Genomic DNA, 21713 nt, shown 5'->3' with positions numbered 1-21713 from the left:
CTTCTCGAATCTCATCTGTCTCCTGCTTCCCTCTGCGCTCTTCTCGTTCTCTTCTCATTTCTTGGATGTTTTCGTCAAGCTTCTTGTTTACTTCTTTTATTTCTTCTCGTAGTTTTCTTGATTCTTTTCTTCGTTCTTCTTTTTGTTCGTCTAACTTCTTGTTAACTTCTTTTATTTCTTCTTTGTGCTCATCTAACTTCTTGTTAAGTTCTTCTTTTAGTTCTTCTTTTTGTTCTTCGAACTTTTCCATTAGTGTCCGGAACATGGCTAACACATCGTTGTTTGCGGGAGTTCTGGTAGACTCGTCTGGCTGCACTTTCCTTGGCGTTTCTTCTGATGACTGAGATCGCCTTTCCTCAGTAGACGCCACTGTTGTGTTTAGGACGCCGCATGTAACACATTCCAGATGGGAAGATGATGGGGTTATTTCTTGCTCCCAGACATCTCTGCCGCAATCTGGACAAATCTGTTGCTCTCCCGTCAGCATCTTGGTCCTTATTTCTTCTGTCTGTGCCCGCAGTCTTGGCATCTGAAACTAAAAATACACAGCTTTTGCGCCGAATTATTTTTGCACACACATTAACGAATAAAAAGTATTTATTAATTACTAAATTAATTTTTAAAAACAGTATTCTTGCAATATACTAATAAAATGTCTAGTTTCGTCGCTTATAATTGTTCACACACAACACGTTTACGTTATTTATTTATTATTCATGAAATAAGCCTGAGTGTACGATCTTTTGCAATAATTCCACAGCATAGTAATTCACACCTTAAATCATCTTATCTTAAAGTTTACTAAATGCTATACTTAACCTACATTGGTGTTGATACATTTCTAACTTAATCCTATACATACTGAAAATTCAAATGATAAACTAATATATGCACACCTTAAATATGAACTAATAAAAGAAAAGTTATTTCTATGTAAATATATGAATGGATATCTTACAAATACATGAATGGTAGCAGGTTCGAGTTGATTTTAGCAACTTGTAGTTATTATCCTATTTCTATTTTCCTCACCTGGTTACCTTATTTTTCTTCTTTTTCTTCTTTTCCTTGTTCAATCACTGCTTTATTTTCAATACAAATAAATTCTGCAAACTGAATATTCTCTATTGCTAGCTCAACGTAAACATAATTTACATTCTTCTGGCTGAAAAAGAAATGAAATTGGAGGGGAAAAGAACGTTGATCGTTCCTAGAAGTACTGTTCAACTTGCGTTGAATTTAGTTCGATTCCAAGGCTCATTATGTAGCTGATAATAATCTTAGCAAGTAGTTACCTTTTTTTTTTTTTTTTTTTGTAATCGAGTTCTTAAAAATAATGGAGTTCTTTGAAGCGTATTCGTCGAGACTGTAAAGTAATTATCGAGTAATTATCGTGTCTGACGATTAATTATCGCATCTAAAAATAAATTATCGAATCTGAAAGTTAATTATCGGGTTTAAAAATTAATTATCGGGTCTGAGCGTAAATTATCGAGTTCGAAAATTTATTATCGAGTCTGAAAAAATTAACTATCGAGTTTAAAAATTAACTATCGAGTTTAAAAATTAACTATCGAGTCAAAAAATTAACTATCGAGTTCCTGTTCGGATGCGCCATATTTGTAAAATTTGAAAAATGAATAGAGAAAGATCCCGGTGGTGATCGCTTGTAGCGCCAGGTTTTGTAATAATAAAAAGAAAAAAAATTGAGATGGCGGGTTTTGGGTTCATATTCCGTCTGTCCCTATTTATTCCCTGTGCACCACCGTTAAAGTCTCCGTTCCTCGAACTAAAATGGTTTGTGACTCGATAAGGATTGATCTCACGGTTAGGAAATCCTATCTCCCCGCGGTGTCCCAGGGCTTTAGGGAAACAAGATCCCTCTAAAACCGTGTAAGCAAATGAAACTTGATATTATTCGCATACGTATCCTGAATTCACGTACTGCAACGCTGAAAGAGAATTTTGCTCTAATGTTTGGTTTGTGTGGACGAACTAGACTGACTTTCACTTTCCAAGTGAACTGAATAATAATGGTAGTAATAAGAATAAAACCAGAAAATAAACGAATATCTAGAATTTAGAATTTAGTTGAAAATTCTGAAAATCAGTCTAATCCCCACTAGAATCGAGAAATGCTTATATTGCCTAATTTGCCTAACAGATCCTTTGGAAACCAATGTTATGCTTAAGGTTAGGGATACAACTTGTTTATGAAAGAAAAAGCTTACGAATTTGAGGTTAACAATGTAATAAAAGTTTTAATGAGCAAACGAAAACAACAACAAGAATATGTTTAAAAAAAATTTAAGCAGGCCAAAAGTTAACATTGACTTTTGAGTTTTCTGACCACAAATGTTCAGAATAAGGCATAAGGCCTTAAACAAAAAGAAATCAATTTAAGTAAATTACATCTGGGCTTTCTTTCTTGAACTATGTAGTGAATGAATTGTTATCATTAACCTGACACAAATAAACAAACTGTGGAATTGATGTTTATAACCAATGCTAGATGCAATCTTACATTGTTTACATTCTATATAGAGCTTTCCTGATTTACATAGATATCATACCAAACTGGTTAAATTACAATTTTGCATTTGAAAAATACCTAATTATTTGACATCGCATGCTAAGTATATAGTTCACGTTGATCAGCTGATATGTTTTGACCATAACCTTTTTAATACTTACGAGATTAAGATATTACATAGCTGGACGGAACTTTGAATATAACAACCTATATTTTATTCGGGTGAAAACTAAGTATTGAAATGATTTAAAATAAGTTAATCTAGTTGAAGTAAGTGGAAATGAGTTGAAATAACTTGAATTGAAATAAAATAAATCGAGAAACAAGTCATGACTTTGAGTTGAGATTTGTGGGAAGTATGAAAGAAACATAGAATGATCTAAAGGAGTTAAATAAACCTACTGCCTGACTGCTAACCATTTCTAATTATTTAAATTAATAACTGAGAATGAGAATAAGTGCACTAAATATGCACTTTGACATTTACCTAACAAGCATACACTATCAAATACATAAAATCAATGAGCGTAGCATTACCATTTCGTTATGCATAAAGGCTACATATATATACTCATATTAACACAAGTAGAAAATTAATAGACACAAACATATATAGATATATATATATATATAAAATCATAAGTAAATACATGCATACATACATAAAAATCAAGTAACATATGAATATTAATAATAAATGTCAAGACGTCTCTCGAGATTTTTTTAATCTGAATATATTGAGTTTTTCGTGATTTTTCTCTTTATCATTAATAGGATTGGTATACGGCCGGACATTTTCATGTATTCCTCTAGTTTGTTCGTCTAGTTTATGCGCATAAACGTCTGATCGCTCGATTGTTAGAGGATCAGACTGACGTAATAATTGCGGCTTTACTTAGCCTACTTCGTATTTTTCATCTGTATTCTACCTGACTGTACTAATGTCGGTTCCGCTTTATTTATGGATTACGTATCTCCAACCAAGAAAATGATTAATTGCGAGACTAGTCGCATATACATCATAGTTACTAATTAATCCTTTAGCTCTCTTACGTAACATATCTTTGATGACTCATTACAATATTATTTATTAGAGTTTTACTAGTATATAGATCGAAATAGACTCATTTAGTACGTTCACTTCTATGCAAAATTACTTTACAAACACTATAATCTCTGGACAATTAAAGCAATGTCTTGAATATATTTTCTAGGAATATCTATTATGTCTTGTTCAAAATTATCTTAAAGTTCTCATATTACATGTACATAGCGCAGATGATGCATTTTTACTTCATACAAATTTCCATATGTTAAAGTAAATACTTCTTTCATCGTTAAAGGTCTACAACCTGTCATTCGATCTACTTTTAAATTAACTTTCTTTATATGTTATCAAAAAAATCTAAGTGACAAATAGAGTAATGGCCTAAACTACTATCTCCTTAATAAAAACAACGACATATTCACTAAAGTCACAGAATATCTATATATAAGTATCATTAAAAAAAATATCTCTATTTTAATAAGCCTTGCTCAAAAAGAAAAAAAAAATCTAATTGTTTAGCAATTACAGTTCGAGTTGGAAAATCTTTTCTCCACGCGGTGTAAATACATTAACAGTTTTCAAATAGTTCCGACTTTATATCGCGAACGTCTTGCATTTTATTCAATGACGAAAATTTCCCTTTTGGAATCAACAAAAAATAATTTGGATGGGTCCTACCTTTCGCCGTACACACTGCTCTCACCACCAAGCTCACCACACACATACAGATGTCCCTGCGTTTACTGGCTTCCTTCTTTCGTGAGAAGTGTCCTGGATTCGGAGTTCCTCTCTTCGATTCCCGCTGCGTCCTCCTCTCAAACTGGAAGGGGCGTCGCTCTTGGGCGTCTCCTGATCCATCAAGGTGGGGCTTCTGTTGGTCCATTTCTGATAGGATGCACTCTCACTAAAAGCACTTTCAGACGTCACACTGCACCAACATCACTCTCGGTGTTAAAAGTGTAGTGTTACACGGATAAACAGTGTTTATTGTTTTTTAAGCATTGTGTATAATACTTCAAAACTGATTATGTATGATTAAAACTAGTTCAAGTGCTTTCGGTGCGTATGTAGGTTATTCTAATTGTCTGTAATAGCCCGTGATTATGTTTATAAGTACGAAACTCTGTCACTCAAAAACAATGTTTGTAGGCGTTTCGCGATCTATATATATATATATATTAGCAGCGTTACAAAGTTTATATATATATGTTTATACGAGGGTTGGGGCAAAAGTCATGGCAACTATTTTTTTTCTTGAAGATAACAGTCCGGTTGGAAAATCTGACATATACATACGAAAGGACAAGGTGTTACCTACATGAGTGGACAATGAATACCACTGAAATATCGTAACACACTAATTTATTACGGTAGTATACAGGGCTATATAGAGAAACGGTGCAAAAGAATGACAACACAGTACGCATACAGTTGACATGACAAACCTGAGCATAGAGACCCTCAAAGTAGTCCCCTGCTACTTGCACCACGCGCTGCCAACGATGTGGGAGGCGTTGAATACCACCCGCCTCAGCATTTGCCACACCATGTGTGAATCGGGTCACCTGTTCGCGCACAGCATTAGCAATGTCCTCGCGTGTTGTAAACCGCCTACCACATAGTGGTTCCTTAATCTTTCGAATGAGATCAAAGTCACGGGACGATATGTCAGGAGAGTGCGGTGGGTGGATGACGACACGTGCCATGTCGGTCCGCACACTGACAGGTCGTCCCGAACGTTGCTCATCACTGATTGAAACACGTCCTTGCTGAAACTTTCCTACCCACTGTGCTACTGTCCGGTATGGTAGGGCATTATTACCAAGCGCTTCCACTAATTCACTGTGACATTCCATCGCATTTCACCCTCAGAGAACGGCTATTTTGATGTAAGCGCGATGCTCAAAACGGGTTACTTCCATCTCGCACGACACTCACCAACTGACTGATTTCACAGGCCTCGCTGTGCTACTACCAGCTATCACAGAGCTATCTGTTGTTCTGCATACACACTATGCTTGCAGAACTTCCACACGACACATAGAAGTTTGTGATCCGCTCACATATCTGCAAGAAAAAAAATGGTTGCCATGACTTTTGCCCCAACCCTCGTATATATAAATATATTTTGAAGAAGATCAATGTGTAGGTTACTATGCTAAGGAAAGATTGTAATTTCGTACACTCGGCTTCGGTAAGTTTAGCCGCACATTGTTATTGTGAATTTAACTTTTGATTATGAATGTAGTGTGTGTGTAAGTTCCGGGTATGTTTTTGTGTTGCGGTGGTACGCTGTTTCCCGGTGAAGAATTATTTTACGACTGACTTGGAGTTTTGAATTTTTTAGCCGGCCGATCTTTTTGGATACGCCTCTAACGGTGTCTTCGATTTCGTCTCTGCTCTCTTATTCGTTAACTTATTTTGGTGTCCTAAATTTTGATTCTCTTGGTCTCCGCCTATTTACGGTTTTCGGGCGTCGTTTCTCTAACGTACGTGCTTCCTTCAAATTTCACATGTTATATCGAAAATTTTTATGAGAGTTGATTTGGCTCCTAGTCGTCTCGTGCATGGTTTTGGACCATTTCACAGTTCTATGTTAAAATTTTATCTTGGTTCTGAGTGGCGACATATGGTCTATGCTGTGATTTTGACAAATTCGCAGAGATTATATTTCTACTTGGATTCTATTCAACGTGTTAGGACTTTATTATTTTTTTCAATTTCACAAAAAGATGCTAAAAGCTGTTTTGTTCTTCTTTCTTGCGTTCACGCCGGGAACTCTGCTGTGTGTGGTCTACGTATGTGGCTTAGGCAGTGGTATTGAGAGACAATGGAAGGGTCTTTCAACTGTCCTCGCCGCACGGACAGGTATACAGAAAAAAAAATAAAACATCTTACCTCTCGGATAGTAAGGGAAAATAAAGAGAATGTCCTTTGCCTTTTTTTTTAAACAAACAAAAATGAAAATAAAAAATATATTCACTAATGTCCATAATTATACGCAAAATTGGGTTTAAAAGATTTATTTAAAAATTAAATAAAAATGGTAATGATGCAACTGTCACAACTGTAACCTATTTTTTTTAAAATTTTAAAACAAATTCAAACTAAAAAAATAGCGTGTACAAGGTAGCAGTCTTCAGGAGGACTATGAAAATCAATAATAATAATAATAATAATAATAATAATAATAATAATAATAATAATAATAATAATAATAAAACTTATTGCCAGGATAAAGTAATTGACGCCCTTCGTCCTTTGTACCTGCTGTGGTTTCACTCGTCAAAAGGTGGAGTGAAGTGGACAGGATGTGTATATTCTTTCCTTTCGGTAAATGAAAGTTGCCAATTAATATTGATGTTTCTATTGTCACAGCAGTTTAGTGTGTTTTTAGGCATGTTTGTTAATTAATAATTTATCTTTATCTATGATAAAACTTGTTTTCAGAATAAATAAACTAGGAAAGAAAATGTCTCTGGGTTTCATTTCAGGATCGAAATAAAATCTTTGATTCTAAAATATTGTGTTTCTCTAAAACGCTTCGAAAGGCCTGAAACCGGGTTTTCTGTTCTTGTACCCCTAAGATGCTCTTTGTAACGCACTTTTTTTTTTTTTTTTTTTTTTTTTTTTTTTTGCACATGAGGAGTAGCGTACGCAGAAGTTAGTCAAAAGAGTTGAAGGTACCAAGTTTATATAATTTTTAGGTTTCTGTATACACATTTTAATACGGCAAATGTTTATTTTTTGAGTAATATCTTGCTCAAGGGGAGGTTAAAACAACGAACCTCTCCCTTTTACGTACGCCACTGGATACGAGGGGTTCCGGGTGGCAATCCTGAACTAAACAAAACTATGTGCAATCTGAACGTTGGAAAATTATATTTGAAGTGTTTGAGTTGTAATACCACCAAACTGCTCTGAAGCAGTCAGTTCTCGTGTTTACATATATAGTTAGTGACAGCAGTTTCTCTTTCCATTAAGAAATACAATTTCCAAATAAATGGACGACTATATCAATCAATCAAAGAGCATTTTCCGGAAACAAGTCTTCGTTGAGTTCGCTCTTTCTACTTGAAACGCCTCATATATAGTCTTCCTGAAGACAGATAACTTGTACATGCTACTTTTTTTTTTTTACTTCAAATTTATTTATTTATTTATTTAATTAGATTATAGTTGACTCATGCGTCACGTACTTAACTCGTTTCGCAACGCTGTTTGCGAACCGAAATTATTTTCCCCATTGAAATTAATATAAATACAATTAATCCGTTCCAGCCACAGAAACATCGAATGTATTTTATACACTTTTAACTTTCTGAGATAAAGAATATACAAGGTGTTACAAAAAATTTTCACAATTTTTGAAAAAATTAACTTTACCGTTGTTAGATTTCTCTTCGAACGAAGACCTTGTTTAAGATGTCACAGACCATGTTGCCATTTAAAATAAACAAGGTGATTCCAATATTGCGACCACCAAGATGGCGGACGACAACTTTAACCACGTCATAATGTTTCCCTCTCCCACCAACATTGATCCCAATTGATTTCGAATCGACTGCATTTACAGTTTCTCAAATATTTAGACCTGTCCAGAGTTTTGGCCACACCCTGTATCCAGTTTTGAGCACAGGTTCATATGAACTTTTTTTTTTTCTTATTTTAATGTGAGGAATCTGTTCCCAAATTCTTGTAACACCCTGTAGACTGAAAATAAAATTATTCTTAAAGACAAATAAGAAAGACTAAATTAAATTAAATATTACTATATTTTACGATTAGCTTGATTGTCATAGCTGTTGGCAGATGCATGCACAAGAAATGAATCTAAAGAAATTTGTCTTTGTCTCTGGCAAATAATGTTTACGGCAAATGTGTGTAAGCACTACTGAGCGCTTGGGATTGTGGGTACAGACATGTGTATGCGTTAGTACCCCGAAATATCGTTCACAAAACTTGTTCGTGAACTGACTTATTAGCGAAGAGAAGGGTTCATTTACCCGTAGGTCCACTATATATAGTATTTGCCCAAAGTTTTAAAGGGTTTCAATGCTGTGTGTAGTCCGTATTGAGCGTACAGAAAATACAAGATCTAGATAGTGTCTGATACAGTCAAAGTATTAATTATTGAAACTATCATACGTATGTAGTATTTTAATGGTAAATATATTGTTTAGCTCAGCAAATAAGTTTGTTTGTGCTTAATTACATTTTCTTGGTTGATAACTGATTTGATTCTCAAGACGAATTATGCATGGTATTAAAATCTTCAAGCACTTCGGATAAAAATATAACTTACGAGCAGCTGCACATTTTCGTCAACAAACACAAAACACAACACTTACCATCTTTTATTCCAAAGTATTTAATCCTACGTTTCAAGTTTAAATAACTCGTCAACTAAATTATGTTTAAGAAAATACACAGGACAGTAAAAAGTCCTAGTTCTGAAAACTTTATATGTGATTTCCTTAACATATTAGGTGACGAGTTACAGTTAAACTCAAAATGTAGTAGTGAATATTTCGGACCAACAGATGATGACTACTGTTTTCTTTTGTTATTTTTAAATATGACACAAAGAAATGCACAAAATGTGTCAAAGAACATCTCAGGAAGCAAAAGCATAACACCTGACGCCTGGTTTCTCAAAATCTAAGAACACAAGGTTACAGATTCGAGTTTTATTTGTGGCTAAAAATAAAACCCAGACTTCGTTTATTATAATGTGAAACCCTTAAAGACCAACTCAAAGGTATTCAGCTTTGTTTCTCTAAACTTTTCTTCAGATTGCTTACGAAACATATATTGTGCATCGAATTTTCGTTGACAACTTTCAACATCATCAAGACCAAAGTAAAGAACAGTATTTGGGTAGGTATAGGAGTATGGAAATTAAATGTTTATACTCAAAAATAGAAACATCTCGTCGCTCTATAGAATACACACATCTTAAATATTTCTTCTTCTTCAATAGTTGTCGGCGATGGTGAAGGTGTCAGTGATGTTATTCCAATTTTTGTCGGGAGTGCCCATGTCCAAATTTAATTCTAGCTTTTTTTCATTCCAATGAGGGCACGAAAATTAAATTTGGACATGGGCACTCTGAACACAAGTTGGAATAATATCACTGACACCTTCAACATCGCCATTAACCACTGAAGAAGATGAAAGATTTAAGATGTGTGTTCTGTGAAGCAACGACATATTTTTATTTGTGAGACTAAACATTTAATTTTTGCACTCCGATCCCTACTTACATACTATTCCTTAACTTGGTCTTGAGAATGATGACAGTTGTCAACGAAAATTCGACGCTCAATATTGTTTTTTGAGCGATCTATAAATATTTAGAGGAGGAAAAGTGAATACCTTTGAGCTCATTGACTAGATGCTATTTTAGACTCTTACAACGGTCAAGACTTCATGTAAATAAATGTTGGGTAAATATTAAACAATGGACATTAATTTAAAAGTATATTAAATACTGACTATACTGACTGAGTCGTATTGCAAACAAGAATGGAAACTTTCATTGCTAAAAAAAGAATACAGATGCCAACCTCTTGATTTCACACTGAGTTACGCCATCGTTTAACAAGTAGAATTTTAGAGCTACAGAAGAGCGACGTTTTCGGCACTGGGCATCCTCGATAAATTTAGTTCTTTTATTTTATATCCTATAAGTTTTCATTGTAATCGATTTCATTTTTTTTTTTTTTTTCATCCGTGACTAAGGCTCTAGAGGAAAACGAAAGCTTAAAAGTACAAATCATTACAAAACTAAAATCATGAGTCAAAGCATCAAGAACAGAGATGATCCTCACAAAATATATTAGATTAAGGAATTTAAGGTTTACGAGTCGTACTTACCTGAATCACCACTATACCACTGACCGTTTTGATGGATTGTACAGTCTTCTTCAAAAAATCCTGGCCACTCATCTCTCTTTAAAGCAACTTAGCCTCAGAAATGTGCGTGATAGCTCCCATTTGGTTCATTTACTTCCAATTATGAGTGTGAATACATTGCTCTGTAAACAGAGGTGGGTGGCAAGATTTTTTTCTGCAAGACTGTACATTAGTATCAAGCAATAAGGTAAACTTATTGTTTATTATGTATATTGTAATATCCCACATGTACAGTACAGTAATATACGTTTACAATATTAAGGCTGTTAGATATTCTGCAATATTCAATGAAATGATCGTTGGGAAATTCAAACAAACACAATTTAAGCCAAAACACGTTGATTTCCTGAAATGGCTCTGACAATTCTCTACAAGTCCTGAACAATATTTAAGGCGTGTAAGAATGCTACATAATTAAAAGCGAATTAATAAAACAGAACTGACGAAAACAATAAATATATTCATAACAGTTATAAATATATTAATATGATTCAGCTGTCGACTATTTCGAGTGCACGGTAAACAATGAAGGCATCAAAAACTTGATATTATGATAATATAAGCCTCTTGCACTTTAACTATCTTCTGTTAATAGTCTTTTTGTTGTGAAAATTTACGCAGATAGATATATACTGTATATATATATATAAATATTAGAAAGACTTATGCAATCTGATGCTAGATTGTAGAAACTTCGTTCACTTCTAACGAGTGCTTTCTGAAGATGTTATAATCTTAAAGAACGACCGTAGACTAGTGGTAAGTGTTCTTGTTTTGTAATCAGGAGCTATCGGGTTAGAATTCAGTCCGATCCGGACATCCTGACTGAGGTATTTTTAGGGTTTCTCCACAATTCCGTTAGGCGAATGCTTAAATGTTACCTTCAAAAAGGCCTTGGATTTCCTTTCACTATCTTTCCTGTTATTATTGTTGTGGATTGTTAATAGTTGCACATTAAATTGGCTTTAAAGACTGTTAATCAGGGTATCTACTAAAATTCCAAAATGAAATTTCGTGACTTTTTCATGAGCTTTTCTTTCCCAAACCATAAAATTTTGTAACATTTTCAAGAGCGAATTTGGGTGCGAATCAGGCCGAATTTTCATGCATGCGATAGAAGCGTGCTTTGCTTGCGATTTGGTAGTGTCTAAAGCCGACCACAGACATTTCTGGTGGTGAATTTTGATGTTTTATGGAACAAAATTTTCTAGTCTGTGCTTATATTTGTACAGCTTTTAAAAAAATCGTGATCCAAAAGCTAAATTTCGTGACTTTCGTGACCGATAGATACCCTGTTAATAGACATTCGTTAAATAATAATTATAATATTTATTTATAATTCATATTACGATAATTATTTTACATTTTGAAGGAATAAATTAATAACATACAAAGCTCATCATACCTGTGCTGCTTTGTTCGTGTTCCAGGACCCCCCTGTGAAGCCAAGATTTTCAAAGGATCCTTCTCATCGTCACTATCATCACTATCAAGAGCAGAATTTTCTTCTTTGCTTCCATCGAATATTTTGCCTCCTTTCCACTCTATTTCATCGATATCTATCCTTCCACTTAAGTTCAAATTAGACAACAAATTACACGTTTTGTCCATCTCATCTTTCTTCTTTAACACTTCTTCAATCTTCGCTTTGAACTCTTTCACCCTAGCACCTTTATCAGGCAACTTTGAAACAAATTTCCTGCAAATAAATATAGTTTAATTAATACTTATACCTTATTCATGCATGTTTTGTTACCTGGATCACAAAATAAATGAATCCGTTACAATAAAGATAAATCAAAACGAAAATTAGTATAAATAAAACATACTCTAGATGTACTAAAAATACTTATATTTTAACCTTTATGCGTTTAAAACAACATTATTTTATGTTTTGCAAAATTCAAGGCACACAATGTGCATACGACATACATATAATTCTTTAGACCAATCTTGGTATAGCGATGTTTGTTTAGTGTGTCTCGCAAAATTATCATCTGATCTAACGTCATTTGAAAAGAACTGTGTACTTTCCTCAAAATAGGCTCGTCCGCAAGGCGTTTACATTAAAATGTAAAGTCCAGTCAGTTAAAAGTTAAACAGTAATGAAACTATGAAACAGAATAAAATTACAGAGACTATTTGTTATTATTATATTTTACACGAATGATTTTTGAAGATGAAATTTAAACGCATTTTAGGTATAGTCTTTAGAACGAATTAATATTTTATCGTTCCAGGGAAACGAAAAAGGGAATTTACTGAGTAAAGCTGAAATCAGTTGCGAATAATAAGCTTGAAAAGTATCAGTTTAAGAAAGAGTTCATTTATGAACTGTTTTTCAAGAGAGACTAAATAAATCAATACATAGGGGCCGCGGTGGCACAGTGGTAGAGCGTTCACATTTGGTGCATGGGGTAATTGGTTCGATCCACGCTCGCACCATGTGAATTTTGTGCCACGCTCGCGCCATATGGACACCGTGTGCGTTGGTTTTCTCGGAGTTCTCCCATTTTCTTCATTCTACCATTTCATTTATTTTTCATTATCACCGTCTTCTTTAGCCTAATCTGCATAACTGTGGGACGTAAAACTCAAAGATTTCATTAAATTTTTCAAATTAATACATAAATGAATGATTTGGATAACGGGTCATGTAACAAATTTCGGGTTTTCCTTTCTACGAGTCAAATTTACAGATTATATTTTGTAATTTAGACTGTTTGTGGTGTCTATATACTTATCTAAATTACTAATATAACCTATAAAACATACAACGACAACTAAAAAAGGGAAAAAAGAAAAGAGAACCTCTCCTGTAAAATTTCTAATTCCTTACAAGAGCCCTTTTTCTTTCTTTTTTAGGTCTGTTTTGCAGCTATAAATTTTAGGAACTTGCCCGAAATTATAATGTATACAGATGTGTATGTAATAAAATATTAATGTGATTAAGTTAGTGGAAAACTTAACATGGGACGCAGAATCTGTATCAATAAACCACTTTTCGATATATCTCACCGTATTTGCTCTAAGAAAAAGTCGAAAGTACTAGTTCCCGCCGGGAATCGAACCCGGGTTTCCTACGCCAAGGGCGCGTATGCTAACCACTTACCCACAAAAAAGCTAGCGGAAGTGGTTTAAATTTCACGTTAAGCTGTAGAACCACGTCTCATATAGCATCATCGCTGAAACGGACGCTCCGGTTTTAATAGACTGTAGCGCATGGTGGTGATACGTTCTCTTGAGACGCGCTGAATCGATCGCAGAAAACAAGTTCTCGCTATCTATTATCGGTTTTGTTCTATAGGAGACCAACGCTGACACCGGAAGCACTTGATTTCTACCACTTCCTGTCTGAATAGAAGTTTAACAAAGGAGATAGGATCTATTCTTGGGACCCTGAGTCGACTGCAAATACAACGCTTCTCGACATCATTTTCCGTTTCTGCTTTATGGAAATCCGTATTGAAACAATAAGTAATAGTAAATTTGAATAACTTTCTGTTTCAGTAGTGTTGCGAATAGTCAATACTTTGTCTTCAGACGCTGAATCATCTGAAAAAAAAAGTCTCCCGTTATATGTTATCGTTTTCGTTCTATGCTGATAAACGTTGAAAAAGAAAATGGCTAACTTGAACCACTTCTGATTTAAATAGAGGGTTAACGAAGGCGATGGAACCTTTTCCTGGGACGCTGAATCGAATGCAGAAAACCTCTTCTCGACATCTCTTACTGTTTTTGGTCTGATACCTGTCGACAGATGTACGGACATTGCCATTCTATAAGACTCCTACGTAGCATAATTTGGAAGTCTAGCAAAACTGGGCCATAACAAATGATACTAAATCACTAAGAAGCCCACGGTGTTCAAGCAGGCCTCAAACCTTGCATTACGTGATAAATATTTCAAATTATACACATACATAAAAAGCGGTACAAACTAATTTAGTGGCAATTACCACAGAAATAGTCAGAAAAATGAGACAAAATAGGAATTCTGTAAGTAACAAGTATCGACATTGTAGTTATAATTAATAATAGGTTTACCTAACATTGTTAGGGTCATTAGGTCTAGGCGACTCAGATAGGCAAGTCATGTAGTCATAGCAGAATTAAGTAAAAACGCTTTCAAAATTTTAACTGGAAACTCCATCAGGGAAAACACCATTAGGAAACCCTAGGCGATGCGATGGGAGGACAATATTAACATGGATTTTGCAGAAATAGGAATAAGTAGTACAAACTGGATCTAGTCGGCTAAGGATAGAAGTCAATGGGTGTTTGATTGGTTGATTTGAGTTTTGCGTTCTGTTCAGCACTGAAGCTATATGAGGCATGGTCTTAACGTGGGTTTCAAACTACATCAGCTCCCACCGGGAATCGAGTCCGAGTCTCTCGCACCAAAGACGCGTACGTTAACCAAATAGCCACAAGGGAGCTCAAAAGTCAATGGAGAGCTTCGTAAATTCGGCACTGACCTTCAGGATTCATAGGTCATAGAATTACTTGTTTATAGTGATAATATATTGACAGGAATATTCACTGTATTTATAACCATAGTATGAATATTCATTACCAGTGAACCATGGGATTAACGAAAATGGTTCTAGAATACGTGCTTTTAAGTTATCAGATAGCAAGTTTTGCATGAAAACGTTACATTTGTAACCATAATATGGTGATATGGATATTCCAATATGCACACAAATAAGCTCCTTCACATTAAGTTTTCTTTTGAAGTATAGAATAAAATTATATTTTATTCTACAATTTTCACAACTTGGCAACTTTATTTTAGTCTGAGTTCCCTCGTGGCTAAGCTGTTAGCGTACACGTCTTTCACGTGGAAGACCTGGGTTCGGTTCCCGGCGGGAGCTACGTGGTTCAGATTTCACGTTAAACTGTAGGTCGACAACTTATATAGCCTCGCTACTGAAAGAGACGCTAAACTGAAAATAAAATAAAACTTGATTTTAGTCTGTATCCTACAGCCATACGCTAATTAGCAAGTAACTAGTATGTAATTCATACTTTTTGTCGCCACGGTCTTCAAATGTAAAGTAAAATCGCCCAAACCGTCCTCAGGCGGCTTCAAAGGAAGCGGAAGAAAACCACATGTTTCTTTGTTACATGAGAGGGATATTTCAACAAGTCCTTCCAGTTGATCTGCTGAAAAAGAAAGCAATGTTGCAATTTTCACCCTCTTGCTTTCTGATTCTTCAGTAGGCTTCGCAGAAACAGTGCGTGTGTGCTTTTTGCTTTTCAAGTTCTATTATATCTAGTTTATTCGTTATTTTTGTTTTCGTTGTATCATCCTAATTCCGTCTCCCTTAGCTTAAAGAGCACAATTATGGAACGTTAAACTGAAATATTTCATTTAATTTGAATTCAATTTGCAAATGTTGTAATGAAAAAAGAAATCAATCAATACTTTCATAATGTGTGGTTATTTTACTCTTAAATATAGCGTATTGTTAATATCGTATAACTTCCATAACGATAACGCTTGTACGAACCAAACGTTAAGTTGTTTGCACTCCCCCCCACCACCACCTACAAGCATCAGTGGTGCAAAAATCCCGATGAGAAAAAAATACAATATTTCGTTGCCACTCCCAGAAGGCCCTCCTTGAACCGCCCCTATCCATACTATTATACTGGATTCCTTTCATGATTGTTGTTAGTGATATTATTGTTATTGTTATTATTATTATTATTGCATAATGTATCCATCGTTAATGCAAGTTTAGCGATGACAACAACGCATTACCTCGACATCACACACGTGTCGTTTATGGCTTATTTGGAATGTTATTTATGAAGGCGGTTACGGTCGATTTTCTGCTTGGGTACAAAGGAAGCCGGTTGGGGACCAATAGAACGTCTCGACTTTATCCGTTTACGTTCCAATGCCTTATTTGATACTTTTGATAAAGAAAAAAAACTATAATACTGATAATCTCCGCACGTGTCTTCAGATATAACTTTTCATCAATTACTTACAGAATAGAATTTTACTTTAAGCAATGTATTCCTCAAATGACATATCTATTTAATTGATACAATTCCAGTTAAAACACATTGATTGTTTTACACTGAAACATGTATCTAATGTAGCAAGAGTAAATGGCAATTTTACTTTTTTAAAAAATATGCATATCCGAGGAAATGTCAACATTTTACTTCAGACAATTTATTCAACAATTCGATCTCATAGGAAATAATTTAATGAATTATTCTGAAGTACGCTATAGGGAAAATCAAAATCAGCAACCACGGGCTAGAGCTGAATGATATTCGCCAGGTCATGCTGTACGTAAATCTGATAGGGGATGATAGGAGAACAATAGGAAGAAACGCAGAGATTTTATTAAACGCTCGCATGGACATTGGTCTAGAAGTAAATGCAGAGAAAAGTAATTACATGAAAGTTCGTCGGGATAGTAATACGGAAAATTATGATGGTCCATTAAAATATCAAATAATACTTTTGATAAAATGGATACTTTCAAATATCTAAGATCATTATTAACAGACGAAAATCATATTCACGTAAAAATTAATTGTGGACTAAAAGCAGGAAATCCGTGTTATTATTCAGTTCAAAATATTTTGTCGCTCGCGAATTCTGTAGATGAATTTGGAGCTTAAAATATATAAAACGATAATCATGCCTGTTGTCTTTTATGGCAGCGAAACATGGTCGCTTACTCTGATGGAAGAACGTAGACTGAAAATATTTGAGAACAAGATCCTAAGAGGAATATTCGGACCCAAAAGAAACGGGAATGAGAAATGGCGGAGGCTTCATAACGAGGAACTGCAAAATTTACATCGTTTACCAAACACTGTTAGGGTCATCAAGTATAGAAGGCTCGGGTGGACAGGTCAAATAGCCAGGATGGAAGAAAGCAAGAACGCTTACAAAGTTCTAACTGGAAATCCAATCGGAAAATGACCTTTAGGAAGACAAAGGCGCAGATGGGAGGACAATATGAAGATGGATCTCGCAGAAACAGGAATACAAAGTAGAAACTTGATCCAGTTCGGTAAGGACAGAAATCAATGGCGAGCTTTAGTGAAGGCGACATTGAACCTTCGGGTTAAATAGACCATAGAATTAGTTTATTATTAGAACATTAAAATAACTTACCCTTACATTATGTATTTATCTTTCCTAACATAAATATTAACCATGAAAAGTATTAATTTTAGCGAATGAATTACTTCAAGTAAAATCCCTAAAAGACGATAAATAAGTATTTAAAGATTAAGTCTTGGTTTGCATAGCCCTGCAGATGAAGAATCTCCATGCCAATTAATAGTAACTACGATAGTTTCCCCCCCCCCCCCCAAGCTTGAGTAATGTGTTTCGTCGTTACATTCTATGGCGTATTTAGAATATTTCTCACTCATCATATGCAGATTAACAATAGCGATGCATAAAGGTAATAGCTACATACATAAAATATGCCTTAAAAACAATCATTTTATTGATAACTTGAAATTTTTACCAGGCATGATTGCACAAAGAATTTGTTTAGTAAGAAACTGGAAACTGCTGGTGCGGCAACGAGCGAAGAAATGAAGGATGGAGAAGGGACTGGGGCGAGTGATATTTACAGTCATTGTGACTTAAAATACCCCGGGAAATGCTCTTAAAAGTATCAAGAGAATACTCTATACACTTAAGGAAGTTTACACAGACATGACGCTTAGGTCAATTAACCTACTTCTCCCTATTACTTTAGTACGAGTTATTGCACCTGCATATTAAACATTACTCTTTCTTCCTGAATTAGCAGATATTACTACCAAATTCACTAGATATTGACATCCAGATTATTAATCTACATCATTATAGTAATGAAACTGAACTGAGTTCCTAATGAACTGAATTACTGAATTTAGTGATATCCTAGTTATGGATCCATAAATGAACTCATAATTTATGTACTTTATATATATATATATCAGGAAACGCACTTCTACTATCTTACGAATTATTTCAGTCTTTGTGCCGCAGAGTAGGTAGAACATATTACGGCTTAGGTTATCTTAGCGTAGGGTAGTTTAGTTTACATTAGTCCAGGTTAGCTTCGGTAAGATTCCATATTCCTGGCAACATGTATAAAGACAGCGTCCGGACACAAGCCATAACAACTATGGTGCAAAGGAACACAGGGCACGTCATGTTTAGGCACACCACTCAAATTAACTGTTCAAAACATTATAATGCTTTCCTTCATATTGTCCTCCAAAATATTTATGCAAAATATTGTGACATGAGAATATCCACTTAACATAGATAAAGCTGAATGGGACCATTTGTGAAATCACCATTCTTTCAGGTTTTGCATACAGAGACAGCATTCTGACACAAGACGTAAAAATGCAGTGCAGAAAATACAAACCAGTCTGTGCTCGGCAGCCACTAAAAAGCACAAATACCATCGAACAAAGCCAGGGCAGAAACACAGCAGGGAGGCCCGAGTGGTGCAGAGGAGGTGCGTCTGTAAGGAGTAGGTGTGTCAGTGACGGTGGGTATGCGTGTAAGAAGAGATAGTGAAAATATGTGGGTTTTCGAAGTCATGTGGCTCCTATATCACTTGTAACTGTTTCACACTAGTAATGATACACTTGGAAACATAAAATACAGCATTTCTACCCTATGCAGAAATACTCTGCCGGTGAAAAATACAATGTAATACAGTCCCCATACACATGCACTCACTCATTTTAACCACCGTAAAGCACTTCAAATGACATTACACTAGAAAACATAAAATACAACAGTATTATTGCATATTCAATTCTGCCGAATTTGTTCTTATAAACATGCATTTCCATGTAGACTGTTGAATTTTGCCTGTAAATTCTGCGAGCTTTGATGCCTAAGCTTCACAACCACCAAAAATACCAAATCAATCTGTGCTAGGTGACCACTGAATGCAAGAAATGTTTCTAATCGACGGTGAGTATGTGCGTAAGCGAGGATGGTAAAAACACACTGTGTTCCTCATGTTACTAGATATATTTATCGTTACACTTAATAACTTAATACACTAGACTGTCACAGGATTTCAATTAGTCATGGCTTCTTTACGGACTATTACGTGCTGAGAAGTATTACTCTGGATCACGGTTTATAACATTATTAGGAATATCAGAAGTAAGATTCACACATATTTTGGTTACTTACTTATGAGAAAGGTCTAGAACACAGCTGTCCCTTTATAAAACTAATGAAACATATTTTACGTACTCTGTTTTGCTTCCTCTTTTCGTTCCTTATTCTTTTCGTCTTCTTTCCTTCGTTTTTTTTTTTTTAAATCGTTGAAATATATTATTGCCGAAAGTAAGAAAATGAACTTCAATCTTTGAATGGTGCTGGTTTACTTAAGGCGCACCACATTTTGGAAGATTTACAAGTAAAATTCAATACTTTTGCAAGAAAAATATATTTATAAAGAACAAGTTTCTGCAAGCAATGAGTTAATACACATTAACAACACTTATATTTTATGTTTACAAGTGAAGGGTTACTAGTGTAAAATCCTTACAAGCGCTTTACGACGATAAAATAAGTGAGGGCATATGAAAGTTGACTGTACTAGAAACTATTTTCCACCGGCTGGCGGTATATTTCTGCACAGCGTACAGAAGGTGATTTTACGTTTACAAGTGGAGCGCTACTAGTATGAAACCATGACAAGCTATTGAAAGTCGTATCATTGCCAAAACCCAGTCGGTTACTAACTTCGCTTACATGTATACCCACCTTAGCTGATACGCCTGTTCTCTTCGCGCGCACTAACACTCGGAATTGCGGCTTTGCCCTGCCCTGACTCGGTTAAATAGCCTTCGTGCTTTTTAGTGGCTACCTAGCGCAGGTTTTGTATTTTTTCACTACATTTTATGCATATATCCGGACTGCGTTTTTACACGCAAATCGTAAAAGAATTGTAATTTTTCAACAATTGCTTATGATGGTCCCCTTGGATCTTATCTACACCATGTTTGATATTTTCATTTCGCCCAACGCACATCATACATATGGATATTGTTTCGCGATTTGGGGGGGAGCTTTTTCACCTTTTTTGCGATATTCTCCTAAAATTTGGTCGTTTTATGGTTCCATACGTTAAATTAAATTACCAATATTTAATTTACACAGTATTGCCGAGCGAGCATGAGCGAGTGAAGGCGAGTTAGAGTCTCGCAGGGCTCGTTGTTTTCTGTTTTCCTTACAAATAGTTTAGGTAATAGTTAAGAACAGCTACTTCTCATCTCCCGTGCACGAGGATACATCTTACTGTTGCACTACCTACAGAAATGATTCTATATCATGTATAAGTGGTAATAGAACACACAACAAACCCCTTTTCCCACATAATTCAGTTCCACATACCTTTACGGTTTGGACAGGTTTCTTACGATATTTTCTTGAGTAATTGAACATCGAAACAGGAATATCAACTAACTTCTCCTGTAAATTATTCTGGTTTTCACTAATTTTGGCTTTTGGTTTTCCCATCTCGAAATTGTTAGGAAACAATAAGGAATTTAGTGAAAGAATTTTAATTTTTCAATAATTATTTCGAGTGTTGTGCCAAAAGTACACCTGCACGCATTTGGTAATAGATGTGCAGAATTAAAATCAACATTGATACTTACACATTTGAAAGTATTTTTTCTTGCCGCTCGAGCAATTCCAATAATTCTTCTCTAGTTTTCGAATTAAGGTCACTTATATAACCTTGTTTCTCCTGAGGATGCACGTTAACTTGTCCTGGTATTCTTTTAATAATTCGTTCAGGAATCATTGCTAAAAATTAGCTAATCTAAATAAAACAGTTTGAATTCATAACTGAATTAAATTATTGCAGAACTCTCAGACGTATGAAACATATCCACTCGATCACTTGTGTGTGCAATATGTAAATATTTATTGCGCTTTGAAATACTCTTTTGTTCTCAATATCAGCGTTGCCAGACTCACAGCTCGGAATTATTCCAAAACCTGATCGAAATTATGATAGATTCGGTCAAATTATGCTAGATCCTCATAATTACTAATTCAGAAGTTTTTAAAGAAAAGAAAACCAAAGTTGAGATGCGATAACGTACTTTAAAATACAAAGATCGCAAAAATACGGGGATAGAACTCAATACTTCACGCACCAAATCTTTGTAACTCAACTAAACTAGTGC

General features: G+C 35.0%; 1 protein-coding gene across 2 annotated transcripts in view; it reads right to left on the bottom strand.

Moving 5' to 3' along the window:
• Window positions 1–21462, bottom strand: part of Polr2M (RNA polymerase II subunit M) — a 40566-nt gene extending 19104 nt beyond the window's left edge. Inside the window, exons 1-2 of one of the 2 annotated variants that reach the window (XM_081758307.1) lie at window positions 21177–21462; window positions 11905–12198 (exon numbers count right to left, since the gene is read on the bottom strand). In XM_081758307.1, coding sequence (XP_081614433.1) covers window positions 11905–12198; window positions 21177–21325 — 443 coding nt within the window. In that variant the 5' untranslated portion in view covers window positions 21326–21462. The remainder of the gene's footprint in view (window positions 1–11904; window positions 12199–21176) is intronic. The other variant, XM_081758306.1, reaches the window with a different exon arrangement.
• Window positions 21463–21713: the final 251 nt, after the last annotated feature.

Source organism: Thermobia domestica, chromosome 5 (assembly GCF_964235325.1).
Source record: "Thermobia domestica chromosome 5, izTheDome1.hap1.1, whole genome shotgun sequence".
In the NCBI taxonomy this organism is placed as follows: Eukaryota; Metazoa; Arthropoda; class Insecta; order Zygentoma; family Lepismatidae; genus Thermobia; species Thermobia domestica.
The sequence above is the reverse complement of the archived record's forward strand: the minus strand, read 5'-3'. Positions and strand labels throughout refer to the sequence as shown.